At 46.3% G+C, this 17,259-nt stretch overlaps 1 protein-coding gene across 2 annotated transcripts in view; it reads right to left on the bottom strand.

Moving 5' to 3' along the window:
- Positions 1 to 565: 565 nt before the first annotated feature.
- Positions 566 to 17,259, bottom strand: part of ZBTB24 (zinc finger and BTB domain containing 24) — a 277,017-nt gene continuing 260,323 nt past the window's right edge. For both annotated transcript variants that reach the window (XM_069606538.1, XM_069606539.1), the window contains one exon: positions 566 to 1,706. In XM_069606538.1, coding sequence (XP_069462639.1) covers positions 881 to 1,706 — 826 coding nt within the window. In that variant the 3' untranslated portion in view covers positions 566 to 880. The remainder of the gene's footprint in view (positions 1,707 to 17,259) is intronic.

Below are 17,259 nucleotides of genomic sequence, written 5' to 3'. Positions count from 1 at the left end.
CAAAATACATTTAATCCATTTGCGCAACTTCAACTTTTATACATGAGCTAACTCCTGGACATACAACTGCCAGGCATGTATATGTAGCCCAAAATTGAGCCCTTAAAAGTAATGCTGTGATGTAATGTTATGGATTGGCTGCCTTGCTATTATAACACCTTAAGTGCAGTGTATAAGCAGCAGGGAAACCAGCAGTGTACTTTAAAGACCCATTCAGAAAATCTATCCCGAACTTATACAGCTCCACTGTCCTTATAACATTGATGATGAACGTATAGGGATTTCAGCAGAATGCACTAGTCATGTAAATGTAACAGCAGACGCCAGGACTCCTCTCCATGTATCTTCATTAGTCTGGTGGAAAAAAAAAGCAAAGCTCGCTCCAGGCAGACCAACAAATGTAGCATTACACAAGACACCATATAACTGCAATTATAAAACGGTAAGAAAGTTCTTCCTATTTAAATGTTCAATAACTTACAGCTCTACTGATAATATTTTTTGAGCTCCAAACATGTTGCAGGAGGAACAAGTCTGTTTAAAAACTTATCCAGGGATGTCCGAACATTGTCACATTAGCAATTCTTGTGTTTATTATTAATTCATTGCAAGGATAAACTCATACTGGCTTCGGAGAGAGTAGCTGTATTTTCGGGTGCACAAGATCATATATTTAAAGCACTGGCGCATTCGCAGATCCAACAGTAAGTGGCCGATTTGTTTTATTTGATATGTTTCTTTGTCACTAACACAAACAAAACTCAGCCAAAGCAGGAAACAAAATCCTGTGGTCAGTCTTACATAAAAATGGCACAGGAAAGTATTATTCAGAACAGCATATTGTTAGCAAAAAAGCAGGTTTCATTTTAAGCGTAGGATGTTAGCGTGGGTTTATGTAGGGGGCCGTGCCTGTCTGAACATGAAACAGCTGGTCCTGGATTTGGTGCGCATGTGCATGCTGGGCAGGCATGTTCACATGCAATGTCTGGACCAAAGGCTTGGCAATGTGTGTGTTTTGATTCCTGTCTATGCTGAGTGTAGAAGATGGCACCGCATCCTGGCTCATGCAAGGCCGGCAGAGAGGCTCCTGTGCCAGCTGGGCGTTTCGGGCAGAGTCTGCAGAGTCTGCAGAGAGCTGGATCTCCACAGATTGGCCCGGCAGGTGATCCATTGCATCGGAGGACAAGGTGATAACATTTACTTGTTCGGGCTGTGCTGCTGCCGTGGAGCTCCCCACCAGACGAATGTTCCCTATGTGCTCTCCTTGTTCGTGCTGGGGGGCCAGAGGTAAGCCATGCAGCAGTGGCTGAGGGAGCAGTGCTAGATGTGCAGCCTGCTCTGCTGTCATCGTCTGCGGACCTTGAGAAGCGACAACACTGATCCCTGGGCCATGGCTCGGCAAGAAGTTTATGTTGTGAACGCCATCTGCAACCACCAGCTGTATCTCCTGCGCACCAGCGGTGGTAACTTGGTACTGCTGCAACTGCAGAATACTTCCAACATCGTCAACTGCACTCACAGACGCATGTTTTTCTTTGCTGTGATTCTTCAAGTGAGCCTTTAAGTTGTCCAAGCGGGAAAACTGGACGTTGCAGTCAGGACAGGAGAAGGGTTTTTTGCCAGTGTGTAAGATGCAGTGTCTTCTCTTGGCACTAGAATCTGAGAACGATTTTCCACATATGCTGCAGGAGTATGGCTTTTCTCCCCTGGAAAAGAAATAAAATCTGAGTAGTCATCACACTTGACATAATTACACTTGTGTGCGTGCATATGCAACAGATTACGTCGTTAAATAAACCGTTTTTGAAAAACTTGATTTTGATGACTTCTCTATTGTTCAAAATTTTGCTTTACAAGTCTATACAGTTTTTCACTTTCTCGGATCAAAGGAGATGAGGATGCAAAAGAACCCCGAGGTCCTTTATTCAGGAGAGGAGATGCGTTTTGTTTTGCTGAGGCTACGGGATGGGGGTCAGACCTTTTTCACTAATGACCTCATTTTTCATCACTCGTTGGGAGTTGCATGATGTTTAAACAGTTCTACCTTAAATAATCCAATAGAGAGATATACAACTATAGTATGCGTTCTGGATCTGTGTACTCCTAAAGGATAGGAGACACAATTGTTGGAATAATTTCTTTTAAGTCGCAGGATCTTCCAATGGGGATGAATTCTTTATATATCTTCTTAAAATGAAAAAGGTTGCTTTGTTGGAATGACATAGAACAAGCAAACAAGCTTCAAGTGAAAATAACATCCTCAAACTAATAATGGTATTGTATTGAACGTGCTGAACCAGCGCCATATAGGGGGTTGGCCTACAACCTGCGGGAGTGAGGAAGGGGGGATATGGCACCCTAAAAGGGGGGGGGAACAAAGGACAAACAAAATATATAGTCATAGCATGGGAAGGCACCACGTGGGGAATTGCAGGAGTGGGGATGTCTTACGTATATTAACAGTCCAAAGGGTCCATGTATAAATAGCACCCGATAGAGATGGCCTATCCTAGATACAAAACTCTGAACAGGGAAAGTCCCCATGCCTGGGAAATCCTGCTCCAAGCACATGATAAAGCTTCTGCGGACCAGGTTTTCGGGGGATCAGAGCCCACGCAGCACATTACTGGCTGACTGAGCCAGCTGCAACCATACTGGGTGATGTCAACACAGGGCAGCAAGCCAATTCGGCACTCTGGGATGGAGGGGAGGTATACGTGAGCCAGCAATCCGTTCGAGGGCTACAAATGCTGATCGGCAGGTGATTATGTGAACAGAAGCTGAGCAGAGTGACGTTCCTGGAGGAACCAATCAAGCGTTACATTTTGTGACCCTGGGAGGTGGCCAGCCTTCAGATTATCAACTACAAGCACTGCAAAGGCCAATATTGAGAAGGTACAGTGTGAATGTCTCCCTTCCCTCCAGAAGCAAGGTGTCTTGTGTCTCATTCGCAACGGTGCTGACCAGTGGCAGAATAATAAAGCCAAAGTGGTCAGCACAAATGTTATATTACTAATTACAAATTGTTCCGGGGAGGAGTGTGACTAGGTTTGGCGCCACACAGTAGGGATGTCTTGGGATATTGTTTATCTGGTTGATCCAATAATGTTTTGCTAACATACACACAGCACTAAGGATATGACATAACACTGCCAATGACTGTCCTGTGAACGATGGAAAATATGTTCATTCTAACTCTAAAAGTTTCAAATGCTTGGACTATTGTACTCATCCTATAAAACTAATGTTCGTTGTGCGCCGTCTTGTCAGTCCTCAGCAACCAGTGCCAGTCCACTGTTCTGTTTGATTTGTGCTTTCCCAGCTGTAATAAATAGCGTTACTTCTTGCCCGGTGTGTGCTCTTTTTGACTATGATTTTTATATAGTGTGATCAGAAGACCCCTGTATACATTTTTGGAGGCCCCCGTGAGATCCTCAGTCCTTCCGGCTAGCCAAGGGTATCCAAGCAGCCCTCCCGAGGGGGCGCAAATCTGGTGATCGCAGACTTGATCAACGCGCATCAAGGAGGAGGTCCTGTAGACGCCAATTTCAGTAAGGTATGCCAGGTCCCGAGCACCGCCTAAACTCTGTGGTGGGGGGCTCGTACTGGAGGCTCGGTGCAGAGGGGACTCAAGGGTCTTCACAATGTGAGTATAACTGTGCAGGAACATGCTGTATGGTGGTAGCATGCCCACAGCGTTGAGGGATACATTTGTTAAGGTATCTTGAACGCTTTGTCAAGGCCAAAGTATTCATTAGAAAATAGTGTGTGTCAGCCAATAGGGGTTGGGCGCAGGCGTGTGTACGTCTGCATTAGGCAGAGGCAGTGCGCAGTGTGTGGCGATCCCTGTTAGACGGGAGTTGTGCGTAGTGCCAGCGACTGTATAGTTGTATCATTGGGGTGAGAATTGTGTTATTGACTTTGTTGTATTTTTTGAAGATCTAGAGAGGGACACACATGTGGTAGTTAGTGCTGTTTCTATGGTATAGACTCATGGTGACGGGGTTAGTATCAGAAGTTACCTCATTGTAAAATAGCACGCTTTGCATTGTAGAAGCGGTTGTGTGCTGATGCCACAGCAAGGGCACAACGTTTATTTGTTCTAATATAAAACACAGTGAGCCTGTGGAGAGCGCGGTCTGATAGTAACACAAAGTGAGTGTTTGGGCCTGTGGAGTAGGTCAGTGTGATGAGTGGGGTGTCTGGTTGGGCCTGTGGAGAGGGCCAGAAGGAATTCTGAAGTGGGAGTAAGAACTTGGGTAATGGAAGACGGGGGGGGGGACAGGATAGCAGTGACACACAAGGGTGGAATAATGTCATATTTAAATAGCCCCCTGGACCATATGTGTTGAACAAAAATGCCCCAATATCGCAAGAAATTATTAAAATATAGTTTTCAGTGGGCCAAGGAGCCTGAAGGTCAGGATTTTCATGCGTGGCCGGTAGAGGGCACTTTTAACAGTGAAAAAATAGAAAATATATTTACTGGGTTCTGTGGAAGCTATACGAGGAACCAAAAGGCAAAAGATGAAAAAAAAGGGAAGGAGAGACGGTGGAAGGGAGCGGACCGAGCTCACCGCCGCATCCTATGGCTTCTACCCATCATTACTGCTGGCAGTAGAGTACACTAATCCATAGCAAGAAATACCGGGAGGGGACGGAGCAAAAATGGTAGGGGAAAAGGATAAAGACACACAAAGGGAGTAGCTGCATGCAAGGGGGGAGAGAGAGGAAATACCTAGCAGATATAGAGAAGAATACGCAACAACAGGTGGACGCGTTATTCAGTGAGGCAGAGAGGGTGATAGAAGAGGAAATACGAAGGAAAAGTAAGGGAGACAAGGGGGAATGGGTATCAGGAAGAATAAAATTGAAATTAGATGACAAGGGGATGAAGGAAGAAGGGGGTGAGGATGACGCAGCACCAGATGATGGACTCTTAAGGGACGAGTGTAGTGATGGGGATAGTGACAAATAGACACCTGACAAGGCAAGGAGGGGGAGGAAAGAGCAGAAACAACATGACAGTGAAGGGAGTGGCAGGGACTGGTCCACCTCCCTACGCGGCACGGTAGGGAAGGTAAAAATTGGGCTAACTCAAGCGACCGCACAGGAGGAAGAGGTCCAAAGACGCAAGTACTGCCATTACTACAGAAAGGGAGAGGGGACACGCACACTATGTGCCATGGCAGACAATGGACAGGGATTCTCGATAATGCAGCCTGCCATCAATCATTGCAGGGGCCAGTAAATGGAAACAGGCTCTTGAGAAAAAGACGGCAGGTGTAACATTAGCGATTGGGGACATGAAAAGCTTATTCGCAGCAATAATAGGAGAGCAGGCGGAAAAAATATGGAACCAAAGGAGTGAAGTTGAGCGCAAATGCTCATGGTGGGGATCCCTTTAACAACTGCCAAGCACATGTTTGGGAGGTTCTGAGAAGTATGTTTCCTGACAGTTATGACTTAGGGACAGTGATAGCTCATAAAATGAAAAGCGACGATGACACAGCTGACTATATAAAACGGGTACAAGATTTATGGATACAAGAGACATGGAGGTCTTGGGATTCACGTATACCATTGTTCTATCACATACTGATAAAGGGACTGCTGACAGAAGTACAGGCATCGTTGGATAAGATTGTGGGCATTGAAGCTAAGAGTTGGCCAGAAATACAGGCAACAATAGTGCATTTTTGCAAACATAAGCAGGAGAGTGAGAGGCAGGCAGCAGAACATTCAGCCAAAGCGGAGAATAAACTAGTACAGAAGAAACTGGCTCAATATACAATGGAAGAGGTATTGCTGGTACAAGACACCGCCGCAATGGTACCCGCCCCACATGGAGGGTTTCCTGCAGTGAACATGCCACAGCAAGGAACTACATGCAGCCACAGTACATGCCACAATGGGGAATGCCACTACCAGCGAATTACAAGCAGGGGGGATTGTTCCAAATGGGAATAGGGTACCGAAAGCGAGGGAGCGGGGCATGTAGACGACCAGGGTTCAGGGTCCATGGACCGTGTTATATATGTCAAAACATGGGGCACCTGGCGCGTACCTGCCCTTTTGTGCAACAGGCGCAGTCGTGAGCAGTTGAGGCAGCCCAGCAACAGGGGTTCGGCACAACACCACCACAGCGGCAGCAGGTCCAGCTTCTTTCGGCACAAACACAACAAGCACAAATACCATCACAGCAGGATGGGATGCTGACACAGGGGGGGAACCACAGGAGGAGGAGTGCGGTCCTGTCTATGACACAGCCACCAGACGTAGCAGCGGGAACCGATGTGCTGCTGGGACAGAACGCGGTGCCCCACTACACCGGGGTCAGTGTTGTGAGGGAACCCCTTTTGCTTTTTCATCAGGCAACTCACACCAATAGGGGTGTACACAGAAAGCCTGAGTGAGTCCAGTCCTAGCAGTAACTGACGACCGATAAGAGGAACCAGAAGTGGCAGTGAAAATAGGACCAAGAGAGTTCTCCTTTCTCAAAGGTACAGGAGCTACCAAATCCTGCATCAGGGAGGGGGAATTCCAAACAAAGTCATGGATACGCAGGGCTTCTCTGGGGTGGTGGTCACGGTTCCCCTAACGATAGAGATGCAACATCGTGTGGTGCCCCTACAGTACTCCAAAGATACCCCTATCAATATACCGGCGAGGCATTTGCTCAGCAAGTTAAACTCAACAATCTCATTCATGGAGAAAGGGATGGTGTGTACCACGCTGGGCATGTATTACACACGCATTGCAACACTCCTTTTGGCAGCACATACCCAAAGCACACTGTGAGAACTGCCCTTGTAACCAAGCATGTTCCTCTACGGGGTCGGGATTCGGCTAGGATGGGTCCCAGGGATACAGGGGAAGGTGTTCAGATGGCTTCAGAATTCCTGTTCAGACCACAGTGCCAGAGCAGCAATGAATGCTGCACAGTGCTATGCATCAACCCAACATTGACAGTTACAGGAGTAACGGATGAACAATTATTCTCGGATGAGGATGACGAGGGAGATATGGTGTTTCAGATACAAATACCTTGTCCAGTGCAAGTAAAAGAGAAACTGATATCAATACCAAAAGAGCTAGAAAAGAGAGGCACCAGTCACACAGAAGATGATCTCAAGAAATTGGCAGAAATATTATGGACCAAGGGGCCCCATGATGTAGGAGTACTGACGGGAGTGGGGGCAGTAAAAATAAAATTGAGGGAGGGAGCACAGCAATACCCATTATCCAGAGAAGCAGATGAGGGAATTTACTGTATGGCAGCAGGGCATCATCCAGCCCTCCACATCACTGTGTAACACAACAATATACCCGATAAAGAAATCAAAGGGTGGGTCATGGCGTTTCATCCAGGATTAACGCCCACTGGACGATGTTTTTGAAGCAGAGTTTCCCTTGGTTCTAAACGCTACCACAATATTGTGTAACATCCCAAAAAAGGAAAAGTACTTTACAGCCATCGACTTGAAGAACGCCTTCTTTTCCATCCCATTCAAGATACTTGACCGCATTTACGTATCGCAGGACCAGGCTTGAGCACACACGGCTGCCCTGAGGGGTACTGTAAGTCACCCAGCATCTTTAACTGAGTGATCCAGGTGGATCTGCGCAATGCGCACATGCCAAGCACAGTGATCCAGTATGTTGATTTATTGATATGCAGTGAGACAGAAGAAGAGTGTAGAGCAGACTCAGTGCATCTTCTGACCTTGCTAGCAGACAAGAGATAAAAGGTGGACAAAGCGAAGCTGCAGTACTGCTAGGAAGAGGTCGTGTACCTAGTAAAGATAATATCCATTGAGGGGTACAGGATAACACCAGAAAAGGTGCAAGCAATACACTCCACCACACACCAGTGCACAATAACAGAGATGCAAATGTTCCTGAGGCGATGCAACTATTGCAGGGCATGGGTGTTCGGGAACCCCACATACACAAAGCCACTGTTACAGGGTCTAAAAGAAGCGCAAAAAATAAAAAAAGGAACCTAAAATGGACAGCAGAAACAAATGAGAGCTTCACAGAGCTAAAAGATGCATAAGCTCATGCGTCAGTGCTGGCAAATCCTAGCTACAGAGAGAAATGTTATCTGTTCTCATACAGACGGCTCAGTGATGACGGCAGTCTTCACACAAAAGAAGCCACAGTGACACAAGCCAGTAGCCTACTACAGTGGCGCCTTAGATCCCATAATGCAAGGACACGTCCCCGGCGAACAGGCGCTTGCGGCTACGTTTACCATAGAAACGCTGGCAATGATTACAAAAAGGGGAAAATGTAATAAGCATCCCGACTGCGATTACCCTCACACTATTCAGCACATGCCACAGAATTGGTGGCAATGATCAATGCACTACACATGATGGAAGGGCCACCAACATCTTTTTCGATTCAGCCTACGTTACCTCAGCAATACATTTAGGATTAGCACGATGGGAGGGGAGAAAAGTACCAGCGGAGGTGGCAATTATAAAAAAGCGCCACCCACACGGGTAGACAAGACAGAATATCTTTGGGGAACTAAATGGCAGACATGGCAGCGAAAGAAGCAGCCTATTTACTTGAAGGAAGAGCACCCATGGTGACAGAAAGGGGGGTGAGAGGAGAGGAAGAAAGCGGAAATCTTCAATTCACTGCCCCTCGTCCAAATAATTGAGCTGCAAGGGAAGGTACCAAATGAGGAAAAAGATCTGCGGATACAGCGTTGCTGTTCCCTTTCTTCAGCAATCTGATATGGAGGCAGAATAGCACTGGGAAACCTGTAATGCCCAGAAAATTGCCAAGTGTAGCATTAGAGCAGCTAGACTACCCCACCCATTCATCCAAAGAAAGTATAGAAGCAGAAATAAATGAGGGAAGGAGCATGCCGAATTTGCATGAGAGAGTGGTAGAGTGTGTGGGGAATTATGTGAAATGTCAACAGTTTTTGTGTGGCCACACTCTGAAGACAGTGCAGGGAACAATACCTCAGACGGAAGGCACTTGCATATCGACTACGTTGACATGCAAGAAAGGTATGCCTCCTATCGGTACATGATAAAAATGGTCTGTCCCTTCTCACGTTGGCTCGAGGCCAGACACTGTGCAAAGAACAGCACAAAAAGTGCAGCAAAATTCTTGGTGAGGGAGTAGTTCCCAAGATTGGGTATATGTGAAGAAATAAAAATGGATAATGGACAGCACTTTGCCATTAACCTTTTTGAGTAAATTGCGTGTCTCATGGGAATAAAACACAATCTTTGAACAGTGTACCGGCCGCCAGTGAACAGGGTTGTAGAAAGGATTAAAGCTCTACTTAAAGAACGGTTGGCGAAGTTAACCTCTAATCTATGCCGAAACTGGCTTTTTTGCCTCCTGTAGGGAAGGCATAGTATCAAACAGCGAAGACAGATACAAGTGATCACAGTTCAAGGGTGTTTATTGAACTTCAATAAGGTTTGAAAAATGCCCATCTAATCCTAAACCTAAAGATGGGAGCAAGCTACGACCATCAAATAATAATAATGCAGTCCTAATTGAGTCTGGTCCAAATAAAAGGGCCTATACTAATAAACCTATTGCCAATCCTTACTTCTAAATACAAATGATGTGGGAAATAATGTTATACAAAAGAAAAGTGTTCAAGAAATATGTCAGGATAATTGAGCCGTTAGCTTCCCCTTCCCCACGGTTTCAGCACGGGACAAGGCGGCACACTCAAGCTTAGCACATACTCTGGCTTTTCTAGTTCGAGGATGCAGTTCAAAATCTCAGTATCAGGACCTTCTGTACCCAAGTCTCTGCCATTCAAAGTCTCTTATTTCAGAGGAACAATATTAAATGGACCCGTAGATCGAGGATGACACAGTATTCTTCAACTAAATCTTCATACAGATTTTATTTTTCTCAAATGCAAACAATGTTTTATCACAGAGTTAAAAGACATCAATTTATATATATATATATATATATATATATATATATATATATATATATATATACACTGACACTCTCGCAATCAGTTTCCCCACCACTCATTCACATTCATACATTCAACCACAGCTCTGTCTCTTTCCAAGTCAAAACCTGGTATTGATACACATATACCTCTCTCAAAAGAACACTTCTAACACCAAGATCTAAAAGAACCCGTCTAACACAAAGTTCTAACACCTTTTCTTCTGTACAAGTGTGACTATTCTGTGAATGCAACAGATAGTACACAAAAAAGTCAACACGTGTTTCGGTTGTTTGTCTCGGGCTTTACAATTCTAGCCCTTTTGTTGATCCGACCTTCGTCAGGACAGAAGCTCAGTACCAATTGTGCCTTGCTTCAACAATGGATGGGGTGAGAGACATCATCTCCAGTGTGAAACTCGTGGAATAAATGCAACCAAACTGGGTGTAGTTCCATGCAGACTCAACCAACTGACAGATATTCAAACTGCAAGCTACTATGTTTACCAACAGCTTGTGTGGGCAGGAATTGCCTTTGTCAATTAGTCACAATATCCAATCAATGTACTGATGTATTGACTCAGAGGGACATGCACGTCATCCTCATCGGTTACCTTTTTAGGTTTTGGTGCATCGAGAATGATGTTGGGTGATTCTCCACGGACCTCACTGTCATAATGGTAATGCCATGTTCAAAATCTGTTGCCTGCGCAGCACTACCGAGAGTGAAATCTGCAGTAGTATGCGTCATTGTTTGATAAAGTCTCCTGCAGATTTTATCAAACAAGGACGTGAGTGATGGTCAGTATTGACTGACCTCGCCTGACCATTGTATTGGGCCACATCAGGTATACTGCTCAGGTGTTAGTCTGTTTTCTCCCAGAGCGGGCTGTCCGTGTCCACGTGTTTGTGCAGGAAAGAGGGCTGGCGGGGTAGAGTTTCTACGTATCCTATCTGATAGGATGGGGTAACAGTGTTACAGGGAAGGGGATACAGCGTCTCGGTATCCGGCGTCCCACTCCCCGAAGACTCCTCACGCAGGTGATCCTGTCGCACTGGTCCACCCCCAGGAACTGGACCCAAAAGCGACTGCCGTGTCCTGGACACCTGGATGACAGATCCCTGTGGACTAGTGGGTGAGACACCTGGTTTCTCACACTCCCCCTTGCCCTTTTTTCGCTTTACACAACTCACCCAGTGCGCATCATCATTTGACTCTGCACAAAATTGTGACGGTCGGAGGATGCATGCGCCTGTCCCTCCCACACGTTCAATTTCAGACGCTAACCCTAGCTCAGAAATCCTTGGAGATAAAATGAAAGCATGTAGGGCAGAAATGACTAAAGCTCTCTGGTACATCTCCCGCCATGTTCAGCGACCTACCTGTCAGTCGGTCAACACTGAAAACCAGCCAAGTGCTCAACAGGGAAAAGACTTTCCAGAAGCACAGCCCCTCTAACCGGGTGACCGGGTACTCATCCCAATGTGGTTCAAAAGTGGAAGGAACCCAAATTCTGCAGCCCCTACGAAGTGGTGTATGCCACGTTCAGCGACCTACCTGTCAGTCGGTCAACACTGAAAACCAGCCAAGTGCTCAACAGGGGAAAGACTTTCCAGAAGCACAGCCCCTCTAACCGGGTGACCGGGTACTCATCTCAATGTGGTTCAAAAGTGGAAGGAACACAAATTCTGCAGCCCCTACGAAGTGGTGTATGCAATACCAACAGCAGTGAAGATCAAAGAGAGACGGGCATGGATCCATTTATCCGACGTTCGCAAAGACAACAGCAGCATAATGGAACCACAAAGCGTCACCTAATGGTAAGTATTCATGAGTTATCGTGGACATTTTGTACTGCACTTAAATGGTATAGAAGGCCCACCAATGAACAAGACAATGGGCAAGAGACTACAAAGGGTAATAGAGGAAAGATGAGAATTAATGTAAATACAATGGGGATTGGAATGTTGTGTGCTTTTGTCGTCTTCTTCATTCCCTCTGGTTCTTGATGCAAAGGGTTAGTAAGTAAGTACACCTGTTCATGGTGAAAGGGAGACACGCACTAAAAGGAGCATATCCAAAATTGAAGAATTATATAATGCAATTGGGGAAGGAAAGGAACTTGTTTCCGAAAACGCCTGGTATAGGGCGATGAAGAGGGCGGGCGAGGGAGCACTAACGGCACCTGCTACGTGTGCTCACTCATCCCACACCTAAGCAGGGACACCAAAACAATATTTGCCACAAGAAGTGACCGTAAAGGAAGGCGCATGCCTGATGTATTTGCCTCTATGCAAAACAAAGGGGCTATTCCAGGTCGTAGGGGAGGCCTTGTATCACAAGTATGACATGGACACAATAGGTACAATTTCTAAAAATCTTTATTGAAGTTTCTGGGTTTGGAAAACTCCTACTCTGCCCTATAACTAAGATGGGAGTAGTCTCGACCATCAAACGATGAACAAAACAGTCCTAGTAGAGTCTGGCAAATCAAAATTGGCTATGCTAAAGCCTAATGCCTGCCCTATCTCTTTTACAAAAAGTGTATAAAGGGGAAATATATGCAAAGGAAAAATCAGTGTTCAGATTAACAAAAGGTAGCTAAATCAGCTCTCCACCCCAAGTTAGACCCTACAGAGTAAGGCAGTCTGTGTAGGCAGGATGACACACACTAGCTCGGATTCTCAGCACAATAAAAAAGTTCAAAACGTGGATTGAGGCCCACCTGGCCTTACACGTTAAAGTCACTCGTTCAGACCTCCAAAATACTGTTTCAACACAATGTTCATGTAGGTCCCCCTCTGTAGGGCTCAGACCAATTTCAGGTGTCGAAGACTTTCGAATGAGCGTGGCTTTCTTTACAGAGCTCCGCAGGGCCACTTCGACTTATAGTTCAGAATTCAACTCCCACTCTCCCTTTCTCTAGGAGGTAATTCGGCTTACTTTGCTTTTGCACTTCATTCGTTTTATCGTTACAAACAATGCACCTTTCAAAGAGACACTTTCGAGTGGGCTACTTCCTTTCGCCTGACCACTCCGTTACTCAGCATAGCCGATTCCACAGCTGTCTTGCTACTACAAAGTTCATTCACAGGTCTGCTTTTCTTCGAGCCTCATCCACACGCGTGCAGCCTTCACTTGCGATATAATGTTGCCACTTCAAATTTTCTTTAACACACACCGGTCTCTCAGGTCGCTGGCGAACTCACCAGCTGTGTGCGGTTCTTTCTTGGTTTTATGATTTCCAATTCACGAGTCAAGGTAACTACCACAGGTTTGGCCTCGCCTCCCCAACTCTGCCGTTTACCCGGGAGGGTCGCTGGTGTCCTTGAAACACAGTGCAGTCTTCACTTGTGGGACCTGGTATTCTCCAGGTGTCTTTTGCGGCCTGTCAGAGGCAACAACCTCCAGTAGGGAACTCTTGGGGTTTTCGACCCGCTGCTCTCGTCCCTTGGTCGGTCGCTCCGCTCCAGTAGGTTTGCCTTCGCCCAGGAAGACCTGCTCGTACCCGTGTTCCGCCTTGCTCAGAGTATATCATTTTGTGTTTGTTGCCTTTTATCCGTATGAGGAAAGCTAATTGGTATCAGGTGTATGTACTTGAAGTCTCTTACCACCCCTACCAGTGTCACACTAGCTAGAACCCTCATTATGGCTAAAATTGATTATTGTAGTGCTCTTTACTTAGGCACCAGCCAAGAGAACCTGAATAAACTCCAAACAACCCAGAACAATGCCATTCGTGCTGCCCTACACATTCCCCGCAACCACCACATTTCAGAATCTAGAACCAACCCTCAAGTGGCTACCTGTCAAGCAGAGAATCTCACTAAAAACTCTCGCCCTTACGCACAAATGCTTGACTAACAAGGCCCCTATCTACCTCTGCAGTCGGCTGTCGCGCCATTCAACCTCCCGACCACTAAGAACTGCCCAGTCCCACTGTCTATCGATCCCTAGGTTTAAACTGCAAAAAGCGGGGGGCTCGAGCTTCCTTGTCCTATCCTTTAAGCTATGGAACTCCCTCCCCGCTACAATCAGAGCTGAAGACACTTTCAACACATTCAAGGTCAAAACCAAATCTTGGCTTTTCGACCAACTTAAGACATGCTAAGTACCCTTGTCTTTCTTGCTCTGACCTGGCGACCTCCGTTACTATTTTGGCTGTGCACCCTATGGGTATATCCACTGCTAAGCCTTAGCAGCACTGAAACCACTGTAATATTTGTAGATAGGAACCCTGTTAATATTTCTGTTAATGTTAATTTCTGTAATTTTTATGTCTGTAAATATGCATTCTTGTAACTTTGTACAAATTGCGCCCTGATGCCTCCGGGCCAGATGGTTTGCGCGTTATAAATAAAACAAATACAAAGTGCCTGACTTCGCCTGACCCGATTAACGGGACATATCCAGTACCATGTATGAGAGTTAGTCTTGTTACTCTCAGTCACACTCTTCCTCGGCCCAGTGTTTGTGTATAAAGGGGGAAAGGTGGGGCGGGGGGGGGAGTTGGGACCTCAGAGACTCCTGCAAAATAGGATGGGGTAGATGAACAAAAAAGGGGGGAATACTACGTCTCACCATCGGCTGCCTCACCCCCACTCCCCGAAGACCACTCACCCAGGTGATCCTCCCGCACTGGTCCACCCCAGGGTCTGGATCAAAAAGCGATGGCCGTGCCCTGGCCACCTGACCGAGAGATCCCCAGGGACTAGCGGATGAGACACCCTCTGGTTTCTCACAAGGGACATGAAGTAATGTAAAATGGATTGATGAAGGGAAAGAAGTTTACGAGGATAACTTCATACAACTAGAAAGCATGGCCCGGGATGAAGCATCCAAACATATGGTATTAGAATATAACACAGAAGGGCCCCAGAAAGGAAAACAGCTGCCAGCTGCTCGCAAGAGAATGCTGTGCAAAACAACAGCAGGGCATGATATTCCATGGTGCGATACCAGACCCCTCATGCAAATAAGAGGTTCGCTGTATCAAATCGAAAAATGGGAAAGAGGGATGGTCCAATGTCGTGCAGAAGGATTGGTGGGACTTGAAAAGGGTTGTGAAGAGGGTAAATGCGGAGTGTGGGGAAGATATGGAACAGCAACATACATGCCTTAACGGGTTTAGAGCAAATAAATCACCCTGTTAACATAAAACAACCACACAGTATCATTTATTTTTCAGAGCAAACGGAACAGTAGTGCTGGGAATGAGCGATGGCTGTGAGAGGGCGATGAGCATGGCGGCGTTGGACAGAGGGACCGCTGCAGTGATGGACATCTGGTGGGTGGTTACATGTGATTTCCAGTAATCAAAAAGTAGTCGATGGAATAATTGCCCCCACACATTATAACCCCTTAGCCCCCCACATATTTATTTTTTGTTGTTTCCTCTGTATTATTTCATTTATTTTTTCTTTTTCTACATTATCACTGCATACCCTGGTGGGCCTGTGGAACAAGAGCATATGCCTAGCTGCCACCTGATTGGGGCAGAATGTGTGCACTGGTGACCCTACACAGCCCCGCATTGGTGGTGCCTCACACAGATTTTGCACATTTGTTAACATGTTGGCACAAAAAAGAAAGAAGAAAAATAAAGACCGAAGCTAACAAGGAGGAGGAAGGCCAACAACTACAGCTCAGCAGAATCCACCCAATGTTTGAATGCTATCTCAAAACATTTTAGATTCTTCAGCAGGGTGTCTGTGTTTTTTCACCTCCCTCCTGCTACCCGGTGTGCACACGGCCACTAATGCAACATGGATACAGATTACGGACTACGAATTGCATCAATTGGCTAATGCAACAGAAAAGGGACTAAATGCAGTCCGACAGGCGCTTTAAGCTTTGCGTCTAATGACCGTCCAAAACCATTTCAGAATTAACCTTATGATGGCAATGGAAAGGGACATGAGCCACAAGATTGGCTGAACTGCCATACTTGCAAATTATGCCACAAACGGAACACTCAGAGGCTGTCGAGGAGATACAAACAATACAAGAAAGAATGACGAAGGAAACACAGCACATTACGTCAAACACCTGGTTGGAAAGCCTATCTGCATGGGTACCAAACTGGTTGTCAGCAATCTTTAAAATAACTGTCCCCTTCCTCGTCATGATGCTCACTGCCATCTGCATCAGCCAGTAGGTCATTGGCTGGTCAATTGCCAGCAAAGGAAGACTGGGTATATAATGTATGGTAAGAAAATCAAGCTCAATGTGTTAGGTGAGGGACCGCCAGGTGTGAATGGAAATGAGGATGAAATGGAGATAATGTATACTCCACCCCCACAGGATTTAGAAAACTATGAGGCCCTGTGGGTGTGTGCTCACCCGATGGAGAGAAAATAGTGTTTTTTGGTAAATAAATAATGGGGTATGAAGAGGAAGGGGAAATTAACAGGGTCATACGGGTAAGGTGAGCAAGGAATTAGGTAAGGAAAAGAGATTGGAAGATCAATTGAAGGGGGAATGTATTGAAGGTGCTGAACCAGCGCTATATAGGATGGGGTCGGACCTACAACCTGCGGGAGTGAGCAAGGGAGGATAGGGCACCCTAAAAGGGGGTGGGGAAAACATGAGATAACCAAAATATACCCATAGCATGGTAGGGGAACTTGGGGAATTGCAGGAGTGGATATGTTTTACGTATAGCCCACGTAGCGCCCAATAGAGATGGCCCTAAATAGAACACTCAACAGGGAAAATCCCCATGCCTGGGAAATCCCACTCCAAGCACATGATCAAGCTTCCACGGACAAGGGGGGCGGGGGAGCAGAGCCCATTCAATACATCACTGGCAGACTGAGCCAGCTGCAACCTCACTGGGTGATGTCAACACGGGGCAGCAAGCCAATCCAGCAGGCACTTAGGATGGAGCGGAGGTGGACCTGAGCCAGCGATCCATTCACAGGGCTACAAATGCCAATCGGCAGGTGGTTAGGTGAACGGAAGCTGAGCGGAGTGACGTTTCTGGAGGAAACAATCAAGCGGTATGTTGTGTGTCCCTGGGAGGTGGCCAGCCTTCAGAGTGTCAACTACAAGCACTGCAAAGGCCAATATTCAAAAGGTACCATGTGACTGTCTGCATTCCCACCAGAAGCAGGGTGTCTTGTGTCTCATTCCCAACGGTAATGACGAATGGCAGAATAATAAAGCCCCAGCGGTCAGCACAAATGTTATATACTAATTCAAATTGTTCCGGGGTGGGGTGAGAATTGGTGTGGCGCCACACGGGAGGGATGTTTTGGGATATAGTTGATCTGGTTGCTCCAATCATGTTTCACTAATATACG

Source organism: Ambystoma mexicanum, chromosome 4p (assembly GCF_040938575.1).
Source record: "Ambystoma mexicanum isolate Mex_15411 chromosome 4p, UKY_AmexF1_1, whole genome shotgun sequence".
Lineage (NCBI taxonomy): Eukaryota > Metazoa > Chordata > Amphibia > Caudata > Ambystomatidae > Ambystoma > Ambystoma mexicanum.
The sequence above is the reverse complement of the archived record's forward strand: the minus strand, read 5'-3'. Positions and strand labels throughout refer to the sequence as shown.